Below are 18,957 nucleotides of genomic sequence, written 5' to 3'. Positions count from 1 at the left end.
TCTCTTGTTCAATATTCTAGTCATCTCTAAGGATACTAATTATAGTCCCCCCTCCCATTTTCTTTTGTTCCTGGAATTGTTTCTATATTCTCTGAGAATTTATTTTCTGTTTCTGTTTTGTTTTGACTTGTTTTCATGTTAACAGTTTTTTTCTCCAGTGCTATTGGCTAGTCATTTCTACAAGCAAGGCACTGGGTCATTTCAGTATGTGGTCATTCAAATTAATCTAATTATCCAAATTTGTTCTCCACTCAGGGCCTTGGAATATGCTGTTCCCATTGTCTGTGTATTGATTAAACTGCACTGCTGGAACCCTTGTCTACTTTCCTAAAACTGGCTTCAGGCCTCAGTTTAAATGTCACTGCAGAAATGGGTTTCCCATTACTCTTTTTTTTTTTTTATCTCTGAACTTTTTATTGGCCTCTTACCCCTCCCCAAGGGGCGCCACACTTTTGTTGCCTTTAACACCTTAGAACTTTGGTGCCGTTGACCTCAGACACTATTTTGCCATCCACAATCCTGCGAGTGGTGGTCTTCTGAATGGATTGCACGGACTGGCTGCTGTCCAGGGCAACACTAAGATGGAAGTCCTCCCCTTCTTCCAGCAGGCGGCGGTAGGTGGCGACCTCAAACTCCAGCTTGTCCTTGATGTTCAATAGGGTCTTGTACTCGGGTCTGGCGCTGCCCCTCAGCCTGGGCCTGGGCCAGCTCTGACTCTAGGTGCAGTAGGATCCTGTTGAGCTGCTCCACCTGCATGGCATAGCACATCTCCACCTCTCGTAGGCTGTTCTCCAAGCCGGCCTTCAGACTTCTTATCGAGTCCAGGTCAATCTCCAAGGACTGTGATTGTCATCTCAGCAGCTCCTATCTCAGCGGTCTGCAAGTGACCACTGTGGTGCTCTCCTCGATCTGTTGGGACCAGTACTTGTCTAGCTTCTCTTGGTTCTTCCGAGTCAGCTCATCATACTGGGCTGGGATGTCTGCCATGATCTTGCTGAGGTCCTGAGATTTGGGGGCAGCCAACTCCACAGTGAACTTAATCTAGTTTTGTAAACCATTTACTTCCTCCTCATGGTTCTTCTTCATGAAGATCAGCTCCTCCTTGAGAGCCTCGATCTCTGTCTCCAGCTGCAGTCGAGTGATATTGGTGTCATCAAGGACCTTTCGCAGCCCATTGATGTCACTCTCCGCAGACTGAAGCACGGCTAACGCTGTCTCATACTTGACTCTGAGGTCAGCAGCAGCAGGACAGGCACTGTCAGGCTGTAGAACAATGCAGGCATTGCCCACAGACCCTGCAAAGATCTGAGCCCTCAATGGTTTTGAAATAATGCCTCCAGTCTCTGACCTTCTTCTCCAGGTGTTCCCAGATTTTGATCTCCAGACTCCAATTATCAGCCTCCAGGCTTCTCACCCTCTCCAGGTAGGAGGCCAGGCAGTCGTTCAGGCATTGCATAGTCTGCTTCTCGCTCTGGATGCACCCTGTGCCTGCTAGACCCACGGCCATCCCCACAGCGAGGCCCCCAGACCCCCAGCCACTCTGCACACTGGTGGAGTGGGACATGGAGAGTTGGGAGCCTGAGCGCCTCACCTGCATAGATGCTGGCCGTGCTGCTGGTTGGCTGGACCCAGTAGCTGAGCGGCTGCAGGGAGTCTGGTAGTTTGAGGAGAAGCTGAAGCTCACGTTGTCCAGGGAGGAACGCGAGAAGCCGAGACTCACCTTCAGGCAGCAGTTCCCCTGTTACTCTTCATCCTCACACCTTTGTTTCTCTTTTAACACTTAACACAAGTTGTCATTCTATATTGTTTGGTTTGTTTACTTGAGAATTGTCAGTCTCCTCCAGTAAGTGTCAACTTCATGAATTCAGAGACCTGAATTACAGCCAGTGTCTAAAAGTGTCTGGCACATAAGTATACAGCTAATATTTCATAAAGAAATGAATGAACTCAGGAAACAACAGTATCTTCCTCCATCATTGAATCTCCAAAATATATTTTGAAACTGCACACTTTTTCCATTTCTGCTGCCACCATTTTAGTCCAAGTGGCTATCTTTTCCTCCCTGATGTAGTGGGTATCTTTTATTTGTCTAGTATCCTGTGTTGTTTTTTTTTCCGGGGGGAGGGGGGGGACAAACGCCCTTTCTCTGATAACTCTGTTCCTTCCCATATTAATCATGTGATTTTGCTGGGAGGTAGCTCTCATTATATCCTGCTGCACACCCACCTTCCCACCGCGAGAATAGGCACTGATCCGTCAGAGCCCTGGGATTTTAAACACAGAAACTAAAGGAAGAGACTCAGACCCTCTCTCTTGGACAAGCTGTGCGACGTGAAGGCAGGTACCACTGACGGCCATTTCCTATCATGTCAAGAAATCTGGGTCTGAGAAAATAAAGCAAGACAGGAGACATGGAGGCACCTCCTTTTCACTGGTTTTAATTTTCCCTAGTGTCAGCCACAGTCCAGCCCACAATTTGGTTCTATAAACCAACAAATTCTCCCGTTTGCCCAAACTGGTCTGAGCTACATTTCAGTTATCTGTTACAAAACGAGGCCTCGCGTCCTGGATGCCTGTGACAGCCTCCTGACTGCTCTCCCCGTTTCCGATTATCTGTTGTGTTTCATTTTCCTCCCACCGACTGGTCGCTTCCGAATTTACACCCTGCTGATGAAGAGCACAGACAGGGTTAGGCTCTCGGCCTTTACTGTCTGAGTTTCCTTGGGTAAGTTACCTACGAGTAACCTGCCTGTTCCAAGGTTTATAAACTGGTAGAGAGGGGATGATGACATCTCAAAAAGTCATTGAGGCTCAAGTAAGAAAAGCACACTTAATAAGCACTCACTCAATGTTAGCTAGTCGCCCGAGCCAGGCCGCTCCGTTGGTTAGAGGGTCGTCCCAATACGCCAAGGTTGTAGGTTTGATCCCTGTTCAGGGCACTTACAAGAATCAACCATGAGTGCATAAATAAGTGGAACAACAAATCAATATTTCTTTTTTTTCTTTTTAAATATATTTTATTGATTTTTTTTGCAGAGAGGAAGGGAGAGGGATAGAGAGTTAGAAACATCAGTGAGAGAGAAACATCGATCAGCTGCCTCCTGCACACCTCCCACTGGGGATGTGCCCACAACCAAGGTACATGCCCTTGACCTTTCAGTCTGCAGGCTGACGCTCTATCCACTGAGCCAAACCAGCGAGGGCAACAAATCAATATTTCCATCTCTCTCTGTCTCTCTCCATTTCTTTTTCTAATATCAGTCAATCAATAAATGCCCTGGCCAGGTAGCTCAGTTGGTTAGAGCGTTGTCCTCATTTACTAAGGTTGCTAAGGTTGTGGGTTCAACCTTCAGTCAGATCACACACACAAAGCAACCAATGAATACATAAATAAGTGAAACAATGTTTCGCTCTCTTTCTCTTCCCTTTTTCTAAAAATCAATCAATAAAAATTTAAAAAATGTTAGCTAGTGGTGGTGTTAGCAGTAGTAACTCAGATCATGCCACTGCCATACCTACTTCCTGACCTGGTTTAACTCCACCCTGCTCACTAGGCATCAGTGACTTGCCTACTACCTATCCAGTAGGCAGGCTCTTGATAAAATGGATTGAGGAAGCAGGGCTTTAGGTCCTTCCTTCTCCTGAAATGTTCTCCCAGCCCCTTTTCCCTTGGCCCAGCTAACTCCTCATCCTTTTGCTTCAGCTCAAATATCACTTGTTTCACCTCCCTAATCAAAGTTATAATCTACAGCAGGGGTCCTCAAACTACGGCCCACGGGCCACATGCCAATACAAATATTGTATTTGTTCCCGTTTTGTTTTTTTACTTCAAAATAAGATGTGCAGTGTGCACAGGAATTTGTTCATAGTTTTTTTTTTAAATATATTTTATTGATTTTTCACAGAGAGGAAGGGAGAGCGATAGAAAGTTAGAAACATCGATGAGAGAGAAACATCGATCAGCTGCCTCCTGCACATCTCCCACTGGGGATGTGCCCGCAACCCAGGTACATGCCCTTGACCGGAATCGAACCTGGGACCCTTCAGTCCGCAGGCCGACGCTCTATCCACTGAGCCAAACCGGTTTTGGCCATAGTTTTTTTTTTTTAACTATAGTCCGGCCCTCCAACGGTCTGAGGGACAGTGAACTGGCCCCCTGTTTAAAAAGTTTGAGGACCCCTGATCTACAGGGTCTACAGGTATACTCCCTGCATAAAACCAGCAGTACTATAATTTCTTACCAGGACAGGTAGAAGAATTGTTCACAGATAATCTTTTTTAAAATATATTTTTTGTTGATTTCAAAGAGGAAGGAAGAGGGGGAGAGAGATAGAAACATCAAAGATGAGAGAAAATCGTTGATAGGCTGCCTCCTACATGCCCCACACTGGAAATCGAGTCCGCAACCTGGGCATATGCCCTGACCTGGAATTGAACCGTCACCTCCTGGTTCGTAGGTCGATGCTCAACCACTAAGCCATGCCGGCTGGGTGACACGGTTAGTCTTAATTCAGATTACACTGAAATCTGTTTTGATTGGTAGGTGCTTATGCTGTGTGCACCCAGTTAAATATTTTGAATATCATCCTTACATAGAATCCTTTTCCTTTAAAGCAGTTATTATAATTTCTGTGTGTGTATATATATATCATATACACATATATACAGAAATACATATGTCTGTATATATGTGCATATATATATATGTATGTGTATATATATATATATATATATATATATGAGAGCTATTTCCTCTCAATACAATGTTCCATGAATATAGAGATATATGTTTTGTTCATCACTATATGCCTAATCTTATTTTTTGGTGCTGAAACCCAGGAACGAATATATGCCTAATCTTATATAATAAAAAGCTAATATGCAAATTGTCCCCTTGACTGGGAGTCCAACCTGGAGTTCAACTGGGAGTTCAACAAGGGGGCGGGGCTGACCAGCCAACCGCCTGTGGCTCCTTCTCCCAGCTGTGCACGAATTTGTGCACCGGGCCTCTAGTCTATATAATAAAAGCCTAAGTGACTGTTACAGTGGAACGACCAGAATAATGGGCCGCTATGATGCGCACTGACCACCAAGGAGCAGACACTCAACAAGGAGCTACCCCCTGCTGGTCAGTGCACTACCACAGGGAAAGTGCCGCTCAGCCAGAAGCTGGACTCACACTGGCAAGCGCAGTGGCGGTGGTGGGAGCCTCTCCTACCTCCATGGCAGCGCTAAGGAGCAGTAAGCCAAGCGGTAGGGAGCAGCGAGAAGGCAGGTGATAAGGATTGAGGGGTCCTGGACTGTGAGAGGGATGTCCAATTCCTGGCTTAGGCCCGATCTCTGAGGGAATCGGGCCTATGCCGGCAGGCAAACATCCCTCAAGGGGTTCTGGACTGCAAGAGGGCACAGCCTGGGCTGAGGGACACTCCCCCTCCCCCAGTGCATGAATTTCATGTACCAGGCCTCTAGTACCTAATATAATAGTTGACACATAATTGGTGTACAACACAAAGAATATTTATGAGAGAATGAATGAATTTTTTGAGCAACTCCTTGAAAAATTAGACTGGAGATCTAGGTTCCAATAAGATGGGAATTAGACTCTTGGACATGGGGTAGGGTGAGGTCAATTGATAAGAGGAGACTGGTTACAGGGTTATGCCACTCTCACCCACCTGAGCTACTAAAGTTGATAAGGAAGTAACAGGTGCCAAAGAAAACTTTCTTCCTCATCCTACATTATTTCACTCACCTCTGGCTGGCTCAGTTTTCCCCATAGGGCTTGTTCTGTGGCTTCTCTGCATATAAGGGGACACATGTAGCTTGGATCCTTTGGGAGCCTGGGGCTGGGAAGCCAAATAGCCCAAATTCTTATGAATCATGGTCAGATTGTTGTTGTGGGTCTGCAGGTGATGTCTCCACCCTATAAGTCCGGTTTCCTCATCTTCTCACTTTATATCTGGGGTCCCTAAATCCTGACCCTCTTCCTTCTCTGCTTCAGAGACTTGGGTCTTCATCCTCTCTGTTCCCTAATTCTCAACTCTGTGCTGAGTTTAAATGGAGGTATTTTCTTTCCCCATTAGCTGTTGACCCAGGGCCTTGGTTCTTAACTATGTGGGCCCCTCCTCAAGACATGGCAGCTGGCTCCTCTCACAGCCAATGATCTAAGAGAGAGATGAACACAGAAGTCACAATGTCTCTTATAATTTAGCATCATAAATGACATAGCCATAATCTATTAGTCACAGACCAACCTTGATTCAGTGTGGTAGAGGTGGAATACCAGGAGGGTGGGATCATTAGGGGCCGACTCAAAGACTAGCTACCACAGATGGGTTAGAGAAATTTGGAGAAGGAAGAATTTTTAGGACTTGAAAAAGGAAAATGGAGGACACATTAACCAAATGCCTATTATGGGCCAGGCCCTTTATATCAAGTTATTAACCTTTTACACAACAATATTATTTCTATTTTTCATACAAATGTAATTCAAATATGGAGAAAATAGGTGTCTAAAATTAAATCCAGTAAGCAGCAGAGTCAGGATTTGTTACATTATTATGTGGGCCACTTTGGTTACATTTAGCATATACCAAAGGGTGGAATATGTGCTACTGAAGGTATGAGAAGTAATTTTAGTTAGTATAGAGCAGCGATTTTCAACCAGTGTGTGCAAGAACTTTAAAAACATGCAATCAATCCCTGAGTATTTAGTCAAGGGCACTGACATCTTTTCCCTTAGATTGTCAAATAAAAATATGACAACAGCCAACACAATAGCTATCCAGTGTGAATAAATCAGAATTATTTGATTTTTTTTGTCAGATAGGCAAAAAATATATATTTTTTGGTGTGCTGCAGAATTTTAGTAATTAGTTTATGTATGCCATGAGATAAAAAAGGTTGAAAATTGAAAGAGATAGAAAGAGACATACTGCCTGGCCAGCATGGCTCAGTGGTTGAAGGTTGACCTATGAACCAGGAGGTCATGGTTCCATTCCAGGTCAGGGCTCATGCCCAGGTTTCAGGCTCAATCCCCAGTGTGGAGTGTGCAGGAGGCAGCCAATCAATGATTCTCTCTTATCATTGATGTTTCTGTCTGTCTCTCTCTTCCTCTCCCTTCCTTCCTAAAATTAACAAAAATTGCCCTAACCGGTTTGGCTCAGTGAGTAGAGTGTGGGCCTACAGACTGAAGGGTCCAGGTTTTGATTCCAGTCAAGGGCATGTACCTTGGTTGCAGGCTCCTCCCAGGCCCCGGCTCTGGTCAGGGCGAATGTAGGAGGCAACCAATCGATGTGTTTCTCTCACATCAATATTTCTCTCTGTCTTTCCCTCTCTATTCCACTTTCTCTAAAAATCAATCAGGTGAGGATTAAAAATCCTATATAATAAAAGCATAATATGCAAATTGACTGAACGGCAGAACGACTGGTCGCTATGACACATACTGACCACCAGGGTGCAGCCGCTCAACCAGGAGCTGCCCCCTGGTGGTCAGTGCACTCCCACAGGGGGAGCACCACTCAGCCAGAAGCCGGGCACACAGCTGGCGAGTGCAGTGGCAGTGGTGGGAGTTCAACTTCCGCTGCAGGAGGGCGGTAAGGACCGAGGAGTCCCGGACTGCAAGAGCCCTGGACTGTGAGAGGGTGCAGGCAGGGCTGAGGGACACCCCCCCGCCCCCAGTGCACGAATCTCATGCACCGGCCTCTAGTAAATTAATAAAATCAATAAAAAATATTTTTGAAAAAGACATAGCACACGGAATAACATTGAAAGTATAAAAAGTAAATGCTTTTCAATCTTCTGATTATGTCAAGAGAAAGCTTCAGTTTAGAAGACTTATGCCTTATTACTTCTCTAACATTTGTTAGTTTCGCTTTTTAAGAAAGAGAGGGCAGGCCCTGGCTGGGTTGCTCAGTGGGTTGGAGCATCCTTCCTTGCACCAAAATGTTGCAGGTTTGATTGTGAGTACAGGAAGCAACCAATCGATGTTTCTCTCACACATCGATGTTTCTCTCTCTCTCTCTAAAAAAAATTAGTAAAAACATATCTTCAGGTGAGGATAAAAAGAAAAAAAAAGAGAGGCAACCTGGGCATGTGTTCTGACCAGGAAACCAACCTGTGACCTTTCAGCGCACAAGGACGATGCTCAACCAACCGAGCCACACCAGCCAGGGGGGCATCAGCATCTTTAACAATGATATTTTGGGGTAGAATTTAATAATATATTTCATTTTTATTGCATTTATTTTTATAGTTATTTTCTGCTTTTGGACAAGTGGTACTGATTTTAAGTTTCTAAAGGAATATGAGGTTTGACTTACATGCTTCATTTAAGACGTATACAAAAAAAGTTAATTATTTGGCAGTAGTTCAAGTGATACTGAGGTATGGCAAAAATTATGAGGATGGCACTGAGGTTTATTGCCTTCCCTTCGACTCTGTGTTGCGGGAGAAGCCGGTTTGAAGTTACAGCCGCAAGCGGGTTCTGCTATGGGAGCTAGTTGGACAAAATCACAAGTTAAAATTCACAACCAGCCTGCTGGGTGTGGCTCTGCCGGAGTGTCCTCCCAGGCACTGAAAGGTCGCAGGTTCGATTCCAGGTCAGGGAACATACTCAGGTTGAGGGTTTCATCCGCAGTAGAGCAAGGGAGGTGGCTAAACGATGTTTCTCTCTCTTCTCTCTCTAAAACCAATAAAAACATATCCTCCGGTGAGCCTAAAAAAAAAAAAAAAAAAAAATTTCACAACTAGTTCTTCCCTGTGATGTTTCCTAAGCATGTCTCCTTTTCCCAATGAATTCCTCAGGGCCGGCGGGGAGTTTTGTGGATGAATGGAGCTAGAAATGAGAGTCAGTTTCGTGGGAAACGTAAGCTTCGCGCCCTATTCAGCTGCCTGCGAAAGACAGGCAGAGACAGTGCCGGCGGAGACAGTGTAGTGAGACACGGACATGTGTACATTGTCCAACCTCTTAGTCCCGAATCCAACTCCACAGCCCGATTTTGGGGGTCCTCCAACACTTCTAAGCCATTGCATCTTCACATTTAAAGTTTCCGTGGGGAAACGGGCAAGACCAAAGTTTTAGGACACACGGGGTGTGCCGCGAATTTCTGTATTAGAGGGGTTGGGGCAGCGGGACAGTGCGGTGGCAATGGGGTCTCGGAAGTTGCGCTGTACATGCTTTTACATACTCGCACGTGGACAACGCAAGGGGCTAACTGGGCCGTGGGGTATTCTAAGTAACAGCGCCAAACTCAGTCGCGGAGTTCTGACAATGGAACCGGCGGCCCATTCCGCCGCCCCGCCCGGCCCCCCAACACCCGCCCCCCGGCCACCGCTGTTCCCTCCGGGAGAGTCCGTCCGCGTCCCGGGCCGTCCCCGCATGAGGTCACCGCCACATCACGTGCCCGAGCCCGCGGAAGCGCCACATCGCCAGCCGCGCCCCTCACCCCCGCCCACGTGACCGGCCTACTTTCTCCCGCCCGCCCCGCGGCTCCGCTCGGAAGCCCCGCCCCCCGCGCGCTGGACCGGCGAAGCCCCGCCCCTCCCCGGCCCCGGCTCCAGCGTGGCCCGCGGCCCCACGTGCTTCTTCCTGCCCAATGGGAGCCGGCGCCGGGCGCGGGGAGGCGGGGAGGAGAGAACGGCTCCGTTACGCTGCGAGAAAGGGGCGGGGCCGGCAACGTCGGAGTGAACGAAGGGACGCAACGGAGGCAGGTCGGAGCCGCTGCCGTCGCCATGACCCGTGAGCGCTGCGCCCCTCTCCCCTGGCCCTTTCCCCCCGTCCACCCCGGGCAGCGCTGCCCAGGCCCGCCGCGGGCCGCCTCCTGCCTCCCCAGCGGGGCCCTTTTCGGGGCGCGCTCTTAGCGACCCTCCCCTCGACGCCCGGAAATCGGCCCCTGCCCACCGCCACTTCTAGAGAGACGCTCGCCCCCCGCCCCCACGCCCGGGTCCGGCGGAGGGCCGCCCCGACCTTCCGCGGCGCGGGGAGACGCCTGCGTCGGGGAGAGAGGCCCAGAGCCCCCACGGCGACCCGACCCCTGCACACCCCCCATCTCCACACACCCCACCTGTCTGGGAGCCCACGCCGCCCCGAACGAACCTCGAAACACGCCTCCAGCAGGCTCCCCGGGACTGTCTTTCCTCCCCTCTTCAGTTTGCCCTGCCCCGTGGCAGGCAGGCAGGCAGCTCGGCCCCCTCTCCCCACCCCGCCCCCCACCAGCCTCAGCCCCGGAACGGGCCGGTGCCGGGACCCGGGGGTGAAGTCTGGGACCCCGCTGGAGACCGCCCGGCGAGATTGGGGGGTCGCCGGTGTGTGGCCGGGGAGGCCCCCGCGGCTCACCTCTTGCCTCCTTCCTCTAGGCGGTAACCAGCGCGAGCTCGCCCGCCAGAAGAATATGAAGAAGCAGAGCGACTCGGTGAAGGGAAAGCGCCGAGATGACGGGCTTTCTGCTGCCGCCCGCAAGCAGAGGTAGCCCCTGGGAGGGGAGGACCGCAGGCGGGGTGAGACTCGGGCCGGGCCGAGGGCTGGAGCAGAGAGGAGCGCTGCCTCGGGGCTGACACCGAAGGAGTCGCGAGGGGCAGGGCGCAGTGCTTCCTCTAGGGCTCCGTTTCCTCCCCGCGCTCCATGGTTAGCTCGCTGCTTCGCAGGAAGGGACGGGACGGGCCGGGGCGGGTGCCGGCCGGAGTCCGGTGTCTGAGTGCCCCTGGGCCTGACCTGAAGGGCAAGGGCAGGGAGCTTCACATTTCAGATGCTTTAGTGGCGGCGACAGCCCTGTGCTCTTGGCCCTCCTTGCTGTTGGCGTCTCCTCCCTTCTCCCCACCTTTTCACTAGTGTGGCTGGGTGTGGTGCTCAGCGCAGAATAGCCTTGTGTGCGGCCAGACTTCTGACCCCTTGGGCAGCAGCCAGATAGAGACGGATCGCCCTTTTTTGAGCCTCAGCTCCCTTCCTTTTAGTCTCCTGTGGGAATACAGCAGCCACACGCTGAATTTTGTCCCGTCCACTTCCATCTTATCCTTTTGTGCCCTTCATCCCCCCTGCATCTTGTCCCTTTTGCCCTCTGGTACCTCCCAGTGCCCCATCATCTCTACCCCCAGGGACTCGGAGATCATGCAGCAGAAGCAGAAAAAGGCAAACGAGAAGAAGGAGGAACCCAAGTAGCTTTGTGGCTTCGTGTCCAACCCTCTTGCCCTTCGCCTGTGTGCCTGGAGCCAGTCCCACCACGCTCGCGTTTCCTCCTGTAGTGCTCACAGGTCCCAGCACCGATGGCATTCCCTTTGCCCCGAGTCTGCAGCGGGCCCCTTTTGTGCTTCCTTCCCCTCAGGTAGCCTCTCTCCCCCTGGGCCACTCCTGGGGGTGAGAGGGTTACCACTTCCCAGTGTTTTTTTATTCCTGTGGGGCTCACCCCAAAGTATTAAAAGTAGCTTTGTAATTCCTTGAGCGACTGGTTTGACTGGGGATTTGCGGGGGGGATGGGGATGGAGGAATGGCTGCCCTTTCCCACGAAAAGGGGAGAGAATGTTAGACCCTAAAAGGTTTGGATATGTAGCCTAAGTGAAACATCACAGAGAAATCCTTTATTGTACTACAACAAGCAGAGAAGTACTCTGGGCATGTGGTGGAGGAATCCTCCAAGAACCATAGGGACTTCTTTTCTGTAATTTTTGTCCCCCACCCAGACCTTAACACCATCCCAAGGATGGAGTTGAGGGCCTAAGAAGGAAGGCTCGAGACCTAAGTTTATGCCCCTCTTCCTTATTCTTTCTCCGTTTGTTTGCTTGCTTGAAAGTTGCCCAAAAATCCTGCTGCTCACCGCCTTCCCACAGTCAGCTGCTTTCAAGTGTTCACATTCTCTTCTTCCCGTCCGTGTGGAATGAGGGTGGTTTCTGTCTTCCCACTTCCTTTGACCTCAAGATCAGGATTAAAAGCTGGGGTAGTCTCTGTGTTCCTTCCTTTCTGTGCTCTGGGGTTCTGGGCTTCTTATATCCTGTGCCCAGGGCTGAACTGCTTATGTTTCTTTTTATCGAGCCAAGTACGCCTTCAGTCCCTGTTGGTCTTTCCCTGTCCCCCTCTCCACCATGAGAGTGGTTCCTGAGCTGTATGTAGACTTGGGAGTTAGCTCTTGAGTTGGGGGTGAAGATGTAATGGTAGCTCTAGTGAGTCAGATACTTGACCAGGGCATTAGGGTATATTTGGGCACTTTTTCCAATTCAGACATAGTATTGACTTCAACCTAAATGAGGTAACTAACTGTCCATTGTGTCCTTGAGGTGTTTGCTAGGCTGTACAGTTCTCCCGAACCAAGACTAGGGGCACAACCTCAAGGGAACCTCAGTTGTATTAAAAATGCCTAGAATAGATATTTGTTATCTGGCGATACTAATACGATGACATTGTTGCCTGAAGATAGGTGGAGGCTTGGAGTTCTGGGTGGGGGACCAACAGAGTGGTGCCAGCAGCAGCCATAGATAGAGGAGTACACAAGCCCAGCATGAGGCAACCTTGACCCAGAAGGTAGCCCAACTACCCTTGGTGAAGGTCTTTTCCAGTTCTGCTCCCTCATAGCTGTGGAACCAAAGTCTGCGGTTAGAGAATAGGAAGGGCCTTAGCGTTCGGACCTGCCCTAGCCATCAGATTATGGCAGACCCATGTGAGTCTCCTGGGAACCCTGAGGACTGGCCTTGATTCAGTCCCTACAATAGCTAGGTTTTCAGGAGAGTATCCCAGGCCTACTTCCCCATCCTACCTGAACCAGTTGGTAAGGGTAACCATGACATAGAGTGATGCAAGGAAGAAGACGAAGTGGAAGGCAGAATAGCTGTAGGAAAGATGCTGGGCTTGCACTGGAGGAGCTGGAGAGGTCTCTTGGTCACCTGGCCTGGCAGCTCCTCTTTGCCCTGAATAGAGGGAGGGCAACAGTGCTGCTGAAATACCTCTTCCACCTTCCTCCTCCCCCAGCTTCCTTTGTGAAAGCACTTAAGGGCTCTTTGGCACTGCAGAAATCTACACTTTCTTATGGATCCTCACTTGACACTCACCTTCCTCTGGCTCCACTGTTTCAGGGCAACAGAAACAGAGTGAGGGCTTCTGTAAAACAAAAGGCAGCATGTTTTGGAATGACTTTGAAAAGAATGTGAAGGTATTAACATAGGAAACTCCCTTTCTTTGAAAATATCTGGAGTAAGAAGTAGAGGCACACCTGGGTTCAAATGCTAGCTCCAGCATATAACTGGCTATGGGAATTTTGGTAAGATGTTTAATCTGTGCCTCAGTTTCTCCATTTGTAAAATGGAGCAAATAACCTACCTCACAGGGTTGTTGTGAGGATTATATTAAATGAGATTATGTATGTAAAGTAGTACAGTGCCTAGCACATTGTGGGTACTCAATAAAAGGTAATAGCAGCTAGAATCTGAGCTTTCTGGGTAGAGATTGGTAGGATGTGTGTCTGTCTGTCTGTGTGTGTGTGGAGGGAGGGGCACTGAACTGGCGATACTGAACTGGAGATATCAAACTCTCCATTCTCACCTGGAACTCATAGTTGTAAACCTTGATGATCCACAAGGGTCCAAATACTTCAGCCAGGTAGGAAGCCTCATTGCTGAGAAAGAATACAGTTCTCAAGCAGGTTTAGTCAAATAGCAGAAGGGAATTGCCTGCTGGCACCTACTGCCAACTGGTAACACTCAGGAGGATATTGTGTTCCTAGAACCATTTCCCCCCCAAAGATTTAGAAATCTTCACACGAGGGCCCTAAAATCTTTGCATGTATTTTTAATTCTCATATCATTCCCCTTGCCCCCTTTTTCTTATACAGATCATCTGACAAGTGCTATTCTTAGAAACTTTCTGTTCATGGAGAGCTTTCCTCTTGTCGTGTTTTAAAGTTTAAATAAACACGGTCCCAGACAATCTGACCATCCCTCCCTGTCCTGGGCATTTTTCCTTCTCTCATACCTCTACCCTTGACACTTTTACGCACCAAGCAAAAAGCACACAAGCATACATGATGCCAGCACTCAGCACTGCCAGAGAAGTGTCTGGTGTTTGGGGTTCCATTTTACTCAGGCCAGGCAGACACAGTGTGTGATTCTGTCCTTGAAGAATTACTGAGAAGGGTAGAAGAAAAGTGGTAAGAACAAAACTAAGTATTTGGCAAGAGCAAAAAAAAGGGGGTTTTAGCCTGGGGAATCCAGGTCCTGTCCTTACCACTCTCTGGAGGTCGGCTGGACAGTGCAGAGAAGGTCAGGTACATGATATAACAGCTGATGATAGAGGCTTGTAGAAGGCCAGAACGAGGTTGCTCTGGGCAGAATGGGGATCATTGCTTTAGTCTACAGGGTAGTAATTTCCTCCATTTCTACCCCCAACCCCACTTAATGTTTCCCCACCCTTTGGGGGAAGCAAAGAATTGATAGATTAGGGAAACTAATGTAATTTGCTATACTCAAGGTCCCCCAAATCTGGAATGTTGCAAGGCATGTACCCACTGAGGCGGATGCAAGGAGCGATGGAGAGGACGGAGAGGAGGCCACAGAAACAAAGGTGCAGACTAAGCAGCATCTTGTTGAGCAGGCAGCCAGCCGGGTGCGTGTAGTTGTGGAACAGGAACACTGCTGCCACACCTGCCATGCTGTAGAACGCTAGGGTGGCCAGCAGCATGGCTAGGAACCAGCGACAGTCTTGGAATGCACCTGTCTGCCTAAGGGTGCAGGTGGGCAATGGCTTCGGGCTCCAACTCTTTTTTTATTACCATTACCAACTATTCCCCTCTCCCAGAAGACTGGTGTGACTACCCATCCCAACTGGCCCCCAGAGTTATCAGATTCCTGAGCTTTTTTGATATTGTTCAGTGAGAAGTTAGGGAACATGGACCTGTCATGTCCTTTGCCCAAGCCCGCTGGGTCTAGTAATGTCAGGCAACATTCCCAGGAAGAGCCGTTAGGGTTATGTGCTCCTTACCAGTTCTTATTCCAGGAATGGGCGAAGGCTGTGATAAGCACCAACTGCAACAGGATGAATGTGAAGCCTCCACAGATGCCAATGTAATGCCAGGCTGCACGTGGGGGACCAGTGGGAAAATGTAGCTGATCATATTACTCCTTGTCTTCCTACTCTCTTTTCCTTAGAAAATCTTGTAGCCTACTGATCAGGATATGAAATGGAAGGTACCTGGGAAGAGGTGCTCATCAGGGATGCAGAAGGCAACAGCACAGAGACCTAGCAGGAACAGCAGCTTGAGAAGCCAGAAGCTGGTTAGCAGGGAAAGAAAACAGGTTCAGAAGAAAAGGCAAAGGAGAGTGGACAGTAGTGCCGACTGAGGAAGGCAAAGGAGAAAGCAAGACTAGGAAGAAGGAGCGAAGAGACAGCTAAGTATAGGAAAGGAGTCTTGTGTGAGAGCAGCTGGAAGCAGGCCCATTGCAGCTGATTCCAGGTCCTCTCAGATACCTAAATAACATTTGGACAGCATTTTACTATTGACAGGGCTTGCATATAATCCCACTGTCACCTCCATTTTAGAAACTGGAAGTTCAGGCCCTGGCCAGGTAGCTCAGTTGGTTAGAGGGTCATCCCAATACGCCAAGGTTGTGGGTTCCATACCCGGTCAGGGCACATACAAGAATCAACCAGTGAATGCATAAATAAATGGAACAACAAAACAACATCCCTCCCTCCCTCTCAAAATCAATTTTTAAAAATCTTTAAAAAATAAAAAGAAACTACCTGTTTCTGTCTTTTTACAATGCTATTACTTCATCTTGGAATTTCCTTGAAGCTTATGTCTACTTCCCTCCCCACCCAAAGAGTACACACAAACCTATTATGTAGCTGTGCCCGAAGGCTGGTAGGGGAGTGCAGGTGGACCAGCAGCACAGCCTGCAGCAGGTGGAAGGTGGCAGTTCCTGCACAAACTCGGTACACAGCCCCAGAGCCACTGAGCACTGGGCAGTGAGAGTGGCCAAACAGATGGGCACAAAACCCCGAGGGCATCTGGATCTGGAAGGAGGGCAAGTCGTCATGCATAGAGAGGTACCTACTTCCCATGGGTATTATCCACTCATTTGTCTCCAGCCCCCAACCGGAATCTTGTCAGTGCAACTCTATCCCCTCACACTTACGCCATCAGCCTTGCCCCAGACCCTCTCCACTACTGTTCTTGACAGCAGCAGGCAGCAGACTGCTGAGGCACCCATATGGAGGATTATGTAGAACAGGCGGCTACAAGTGGACTCTGTGAGATGAGGCCACCTAGAATGGCAGCAGCAGGTACAGGGAACAGGCCCACAGCAGGACACCTGGGGATAGAGCAGATGCAGGGCTAGGGTTACATTAATGCATGTGGGAGTTTAAACTAAGGCTGAGTTCTAAAATTTCCCCTTTCCTTTTCTTCCAAGCTATTTGGGATTGACTTCCACTGACATCAAATAGAGCTTTCTAAGAGCTTAACTTCTGGCAGGCTTGAGCAGACCGTCCTAAAAGCCTAAGCCACACCTGGTCTGTAACCTTTCCTCAGACCTAAACATCTGATACTGGGAACCTGGGAGGAGAGGTTTAATGATCAGTAATCTTACAGGCAAAGAAGCAGAAGGGCCTCCAAGGGGGAAGGAAGGCCTTTATTGGCTCCCCTGGGCTTTCTTCCCCAGCTTTACTACTATTCCCTTCCACTTTTCAGATAGCTCTTGTCGAGGGAGCTTTCAAGCCTCTGCCCAAGTACCTTCTCACCTGATAGAAGGGAGGATTCACTCTGACATTGCTGTCTTCACTGTGTTGCTGTGCCAGGCGGAGGGAGGTGCTGGGGCCCGCGATGGCCTTTGCACCCACCATCCTTATGCCAGATGGAAGGTAGATGAGAAAATAGCAGCTCTCTTTTGTCCTCAGCCCATTGGACTGCCACGGTGCTGGGGCTGGCCACCCAGTCTAAAACGGAATGGGCAGGAGCATCAGGAAAAGAACACCGACCTCCAGGCTGTGGTAAATGCAAAGGTCCCAGTGAAACTACTTTCTTGCGTGGGCCCTTAGGCCACCCTGGCTGTTCTGCCTAGATTAGAGAGCAGAATGCATATGTGCCTCCTGTGGATTAGCCTTCTTAATTGGTTTAGGATTAGACATCAATGCTGCTTGACCAGAATTCCTTGGGAGTGTGTGCGCGCGCCCGCGGAGGGTGCTGGAGGGGTCCGGGTAAAGAGGGAAGGATGTGAGGGGGTAGGTCTGGGAAAGGGCTCTGCAGAAAACAACACTGTACAAGCCAAAAGGAAGGCGGCCAGGCGAGCCCCCTTCCTCGCTGAAGCTTCTAGAACCAGAGCACTGATGAAGGCGTGGCCCAGGCACAGCCCGCCCCCTCCTCCCCCGGCGGATGTTGTGGGCATTACCGGAAGTCGCGGGGCGGGGAGGAGTCTGCGCGGTGTGGTCGATATGGCGACCGAGGGGGATGTGGAGCTGGAGTTGGAGACCGAGACCAGCGGCCCGGAGCGGCCCCCCGAGAAGCCGCGGAAGCATGACAGTGGTGCGGCGGACCTGGAGAGAGTGACCGACTATGCGGAGGAGAAGGAGATCCAGAGTTCCAACCTGGAGACGGTGAGGCGGGCCGGGCGCGTGTCGGTCGGGCTGAGAGCGGAGGGGGCTCCGAGGGGGTAACTGGAAGCCCCGCTCCAGGGACCGGGTCACGATCCCGATGGCGGGAGGAGGCAAGAGGGAAGCCGAACCATCACTGGGACCCGCGGCTTGCGGAAAGGAGCTTGCTGGAGGTTGGGTTTAAAGTGGGCTTCCGGAGCTCAGGATTGAATTAAATAGGCCTCCTGATACACTCGTCATCGAGAATATACACCTGCCTCGCTTGCTAATGGCTTTTTATATTAGGGTTCGTGGGTAGCAGAGCAGTAACTAGATTTGCTTTCCCGCAGGCCATGTCCGTGATTGGAGACAGACGTTCCCGGGAGCAGAAAGCCAAACAAGAGCGGTAAGTCTTCTGTACGCAGCCAGCCCTGGAGCCCCTCCTTCCCCCAGCGGAAACAAAAACCACGAGTAAGCCCTGTACCGTTCAACTCCGTCACCAGTTCCCCCAGATACAGGGTTTACAACGGCACCCTTCTGTAACGTTACTCTTTTGTTGGTAGGTGTAAGGCCTCCTGGCAACACCTACTGCCTGCCCTAAAGTCTCCTGGGGGAGGAATTCATTCTGTATTTTCACTCAACTGTTTATCAAGAGTCATTTATTTGTAAGGTACAGCGGGATGTCCTTCCTGGGAGTTTATGGTGGAGATAGAGAATGAGGACTAATGCACACGAATATTTGTAGGGAGAAGGAACTGGCAAAAGTCACCATCAAGAAGGAAGATCTGGAGCTGATAGTGAGTAGTGATGCCTACAGTAGTGAGTGGTGAATGGGCAGGGGAGGTTACTTTGCCTAGTTTGGGCTGTTTCTTGAAACAAGTAGAGTTAGTATGTTTTGGTGGCACATTAATGCCAGAGAGGTAACATCATTGATCCTTTTCCTGCAGATGACAGAGATGGAGATCTCAAGAGCAGCCGCAGAGCGGAGCTTGAGGGAACACATGGGCAACGTGGTAGAGGCTCTTATTGCCCTGACCAACTGATTTGTGCTTTCTCAGACCTATCCACTGGATTAACTTACTGCAATAAAGATGCCCCTTTTTTGTGCAGTTTTATCATTTTGGATTGAATGTATATTGTATTTTACTGTGGGAAATTTACATGCTGGAGTATAACTGAATTTGATTTCCCCCCCACTCTCCCTTCATGAATCTACGTGAAGGGTCATTGTAGAAAAGTCTCATGTTCACATGTAAATGCCGGATGGCAGGACAGCTCATTCATCAGACTAGCTCTTATTTTTTTAATTGATTTTAGAGATCGAAGGGAGGGGGAGAGAAACATCGATTGATTGCTTCCTGTACGAACCCACAATCAGGATATGTGCCCTGAATGGGAACTGAACCCAA

At 49.5% G+C, this 18,957-nt stretch overlaps 3 protein-coding genes and 1 pseudogene across 4 annotated transcripts; 2 read left to right on the top strand and 2 right to left on the bottom strand.

Annotated features, from left to right (window-relative positions):
- Positions 1–461: 461 nt before the first annotated feature.
- LOC308519535 (keratin, type I cytoskeletal 18-like) lies at positions 462–2,358 on the bottom strand (annotated as a pseudogene). The gene is made up of 2 exons: positions 2,346–2,358; positions 462–1,654 (listed from the first exon to the last, which is right to left on the bottom strand). The product of its transcript is annotated as a keratin, type I cytoskeletal 18-like (transcript).
- A 7,271-nt stretch (positions 2,359–9,629) lies between these two features.
- Positions 9,630–11,432, top strand: SERF2 (small EDRK-rich factor 2). Its single transcript, XM_081112521.1, has 3 exons — positions 9,630–9,742; positions 10,360–10,468; positions 11,095–11,432. The coding sequence occupies exons 1-3, from the start codon at positions 9,736–9,738 to the stop codon at positions 11,156–11,158; spliced, it is 180 nt and encodes a 59-aa protein (XP_080968647.1). The 5' UTR covers positions 9,630–9,735; the 3' UTR covers positions 11,159–11,432.
- A 782-nt stretch (positions 11,433–12,214) lies between these two features.
- Positions 12,215–16,822, bottom strand: SERINC4 (serine incorporator 4; the record flags this gene model as incomplete). The annotated part of the gene is given in 13 exon segments (XM_081112532.1): positions 12,215–12,377; positions 12,379–12,562; positions 12,744–12,894; positions 13,036–13,084; positions 13,526–13,598; positions 13,980–14,106; positions 14,207–14,302; positions 14,488–14,699; positions 14,960–15,053; positions 15,170–15,249; positions 15,816–15,994; positions 16,117–16,293; positions 16,721–16,822. Coding segments are annotated over 13 exon segments (1,554 nt in total). The 3' UTR covers positions 12,215–12,347.
- A 483-nt stretch (positions 16,823–17,305) lies between these two features.
- HYPK (huntingtin interacting protein K) lies at positions 17,306–18,666 on the top strand (the record flags this gene model as incomplete). The annotated part of the gene is given in 7 exon segments (XM_081112510.1): positions 17,306–17,330; positions 17,333–17,356; positions 17,359–17,388; positions 17,391–17,572; positions 17,899–17,954; positions 18,294–18,345; positions 18,496–18,666. Coding segments are annotated over 7 exon segments (465 nt in total). The 3' UTR covers positions 18,592–18,666.
- Positions 18,667–18,957: the final 291 nt, after the last annotated feature.

This window comes from Myotis nattereri (genome assembly GCF_964212035.1).
Source record: "Myotis nattereri genome assembly, chromosome: 1".
Lineage (NCBI taxonomy): Eukaryota > Metazoa > Chordata > Mammalia > Chiroptera > Vespertilionidae > Myotis > Myotis nattereri.
Note: the sequence above shows the minus strand (reverse complement) of the source record. Positions and strands in the feature narration are given on the sequence as shown.

Excerpts from the sequence above, each read along its gene's own strand:
- SERF2 (XM_081112521.1), top strand. Across the intron at positions 10,469-11,094 it reads GCTGCCGCCCGCAAGCAGAG|GGACTCGGAGATCATGCAGC; the intron begins GTAGCCCCTGGG and ends CTCTACCCCCAG.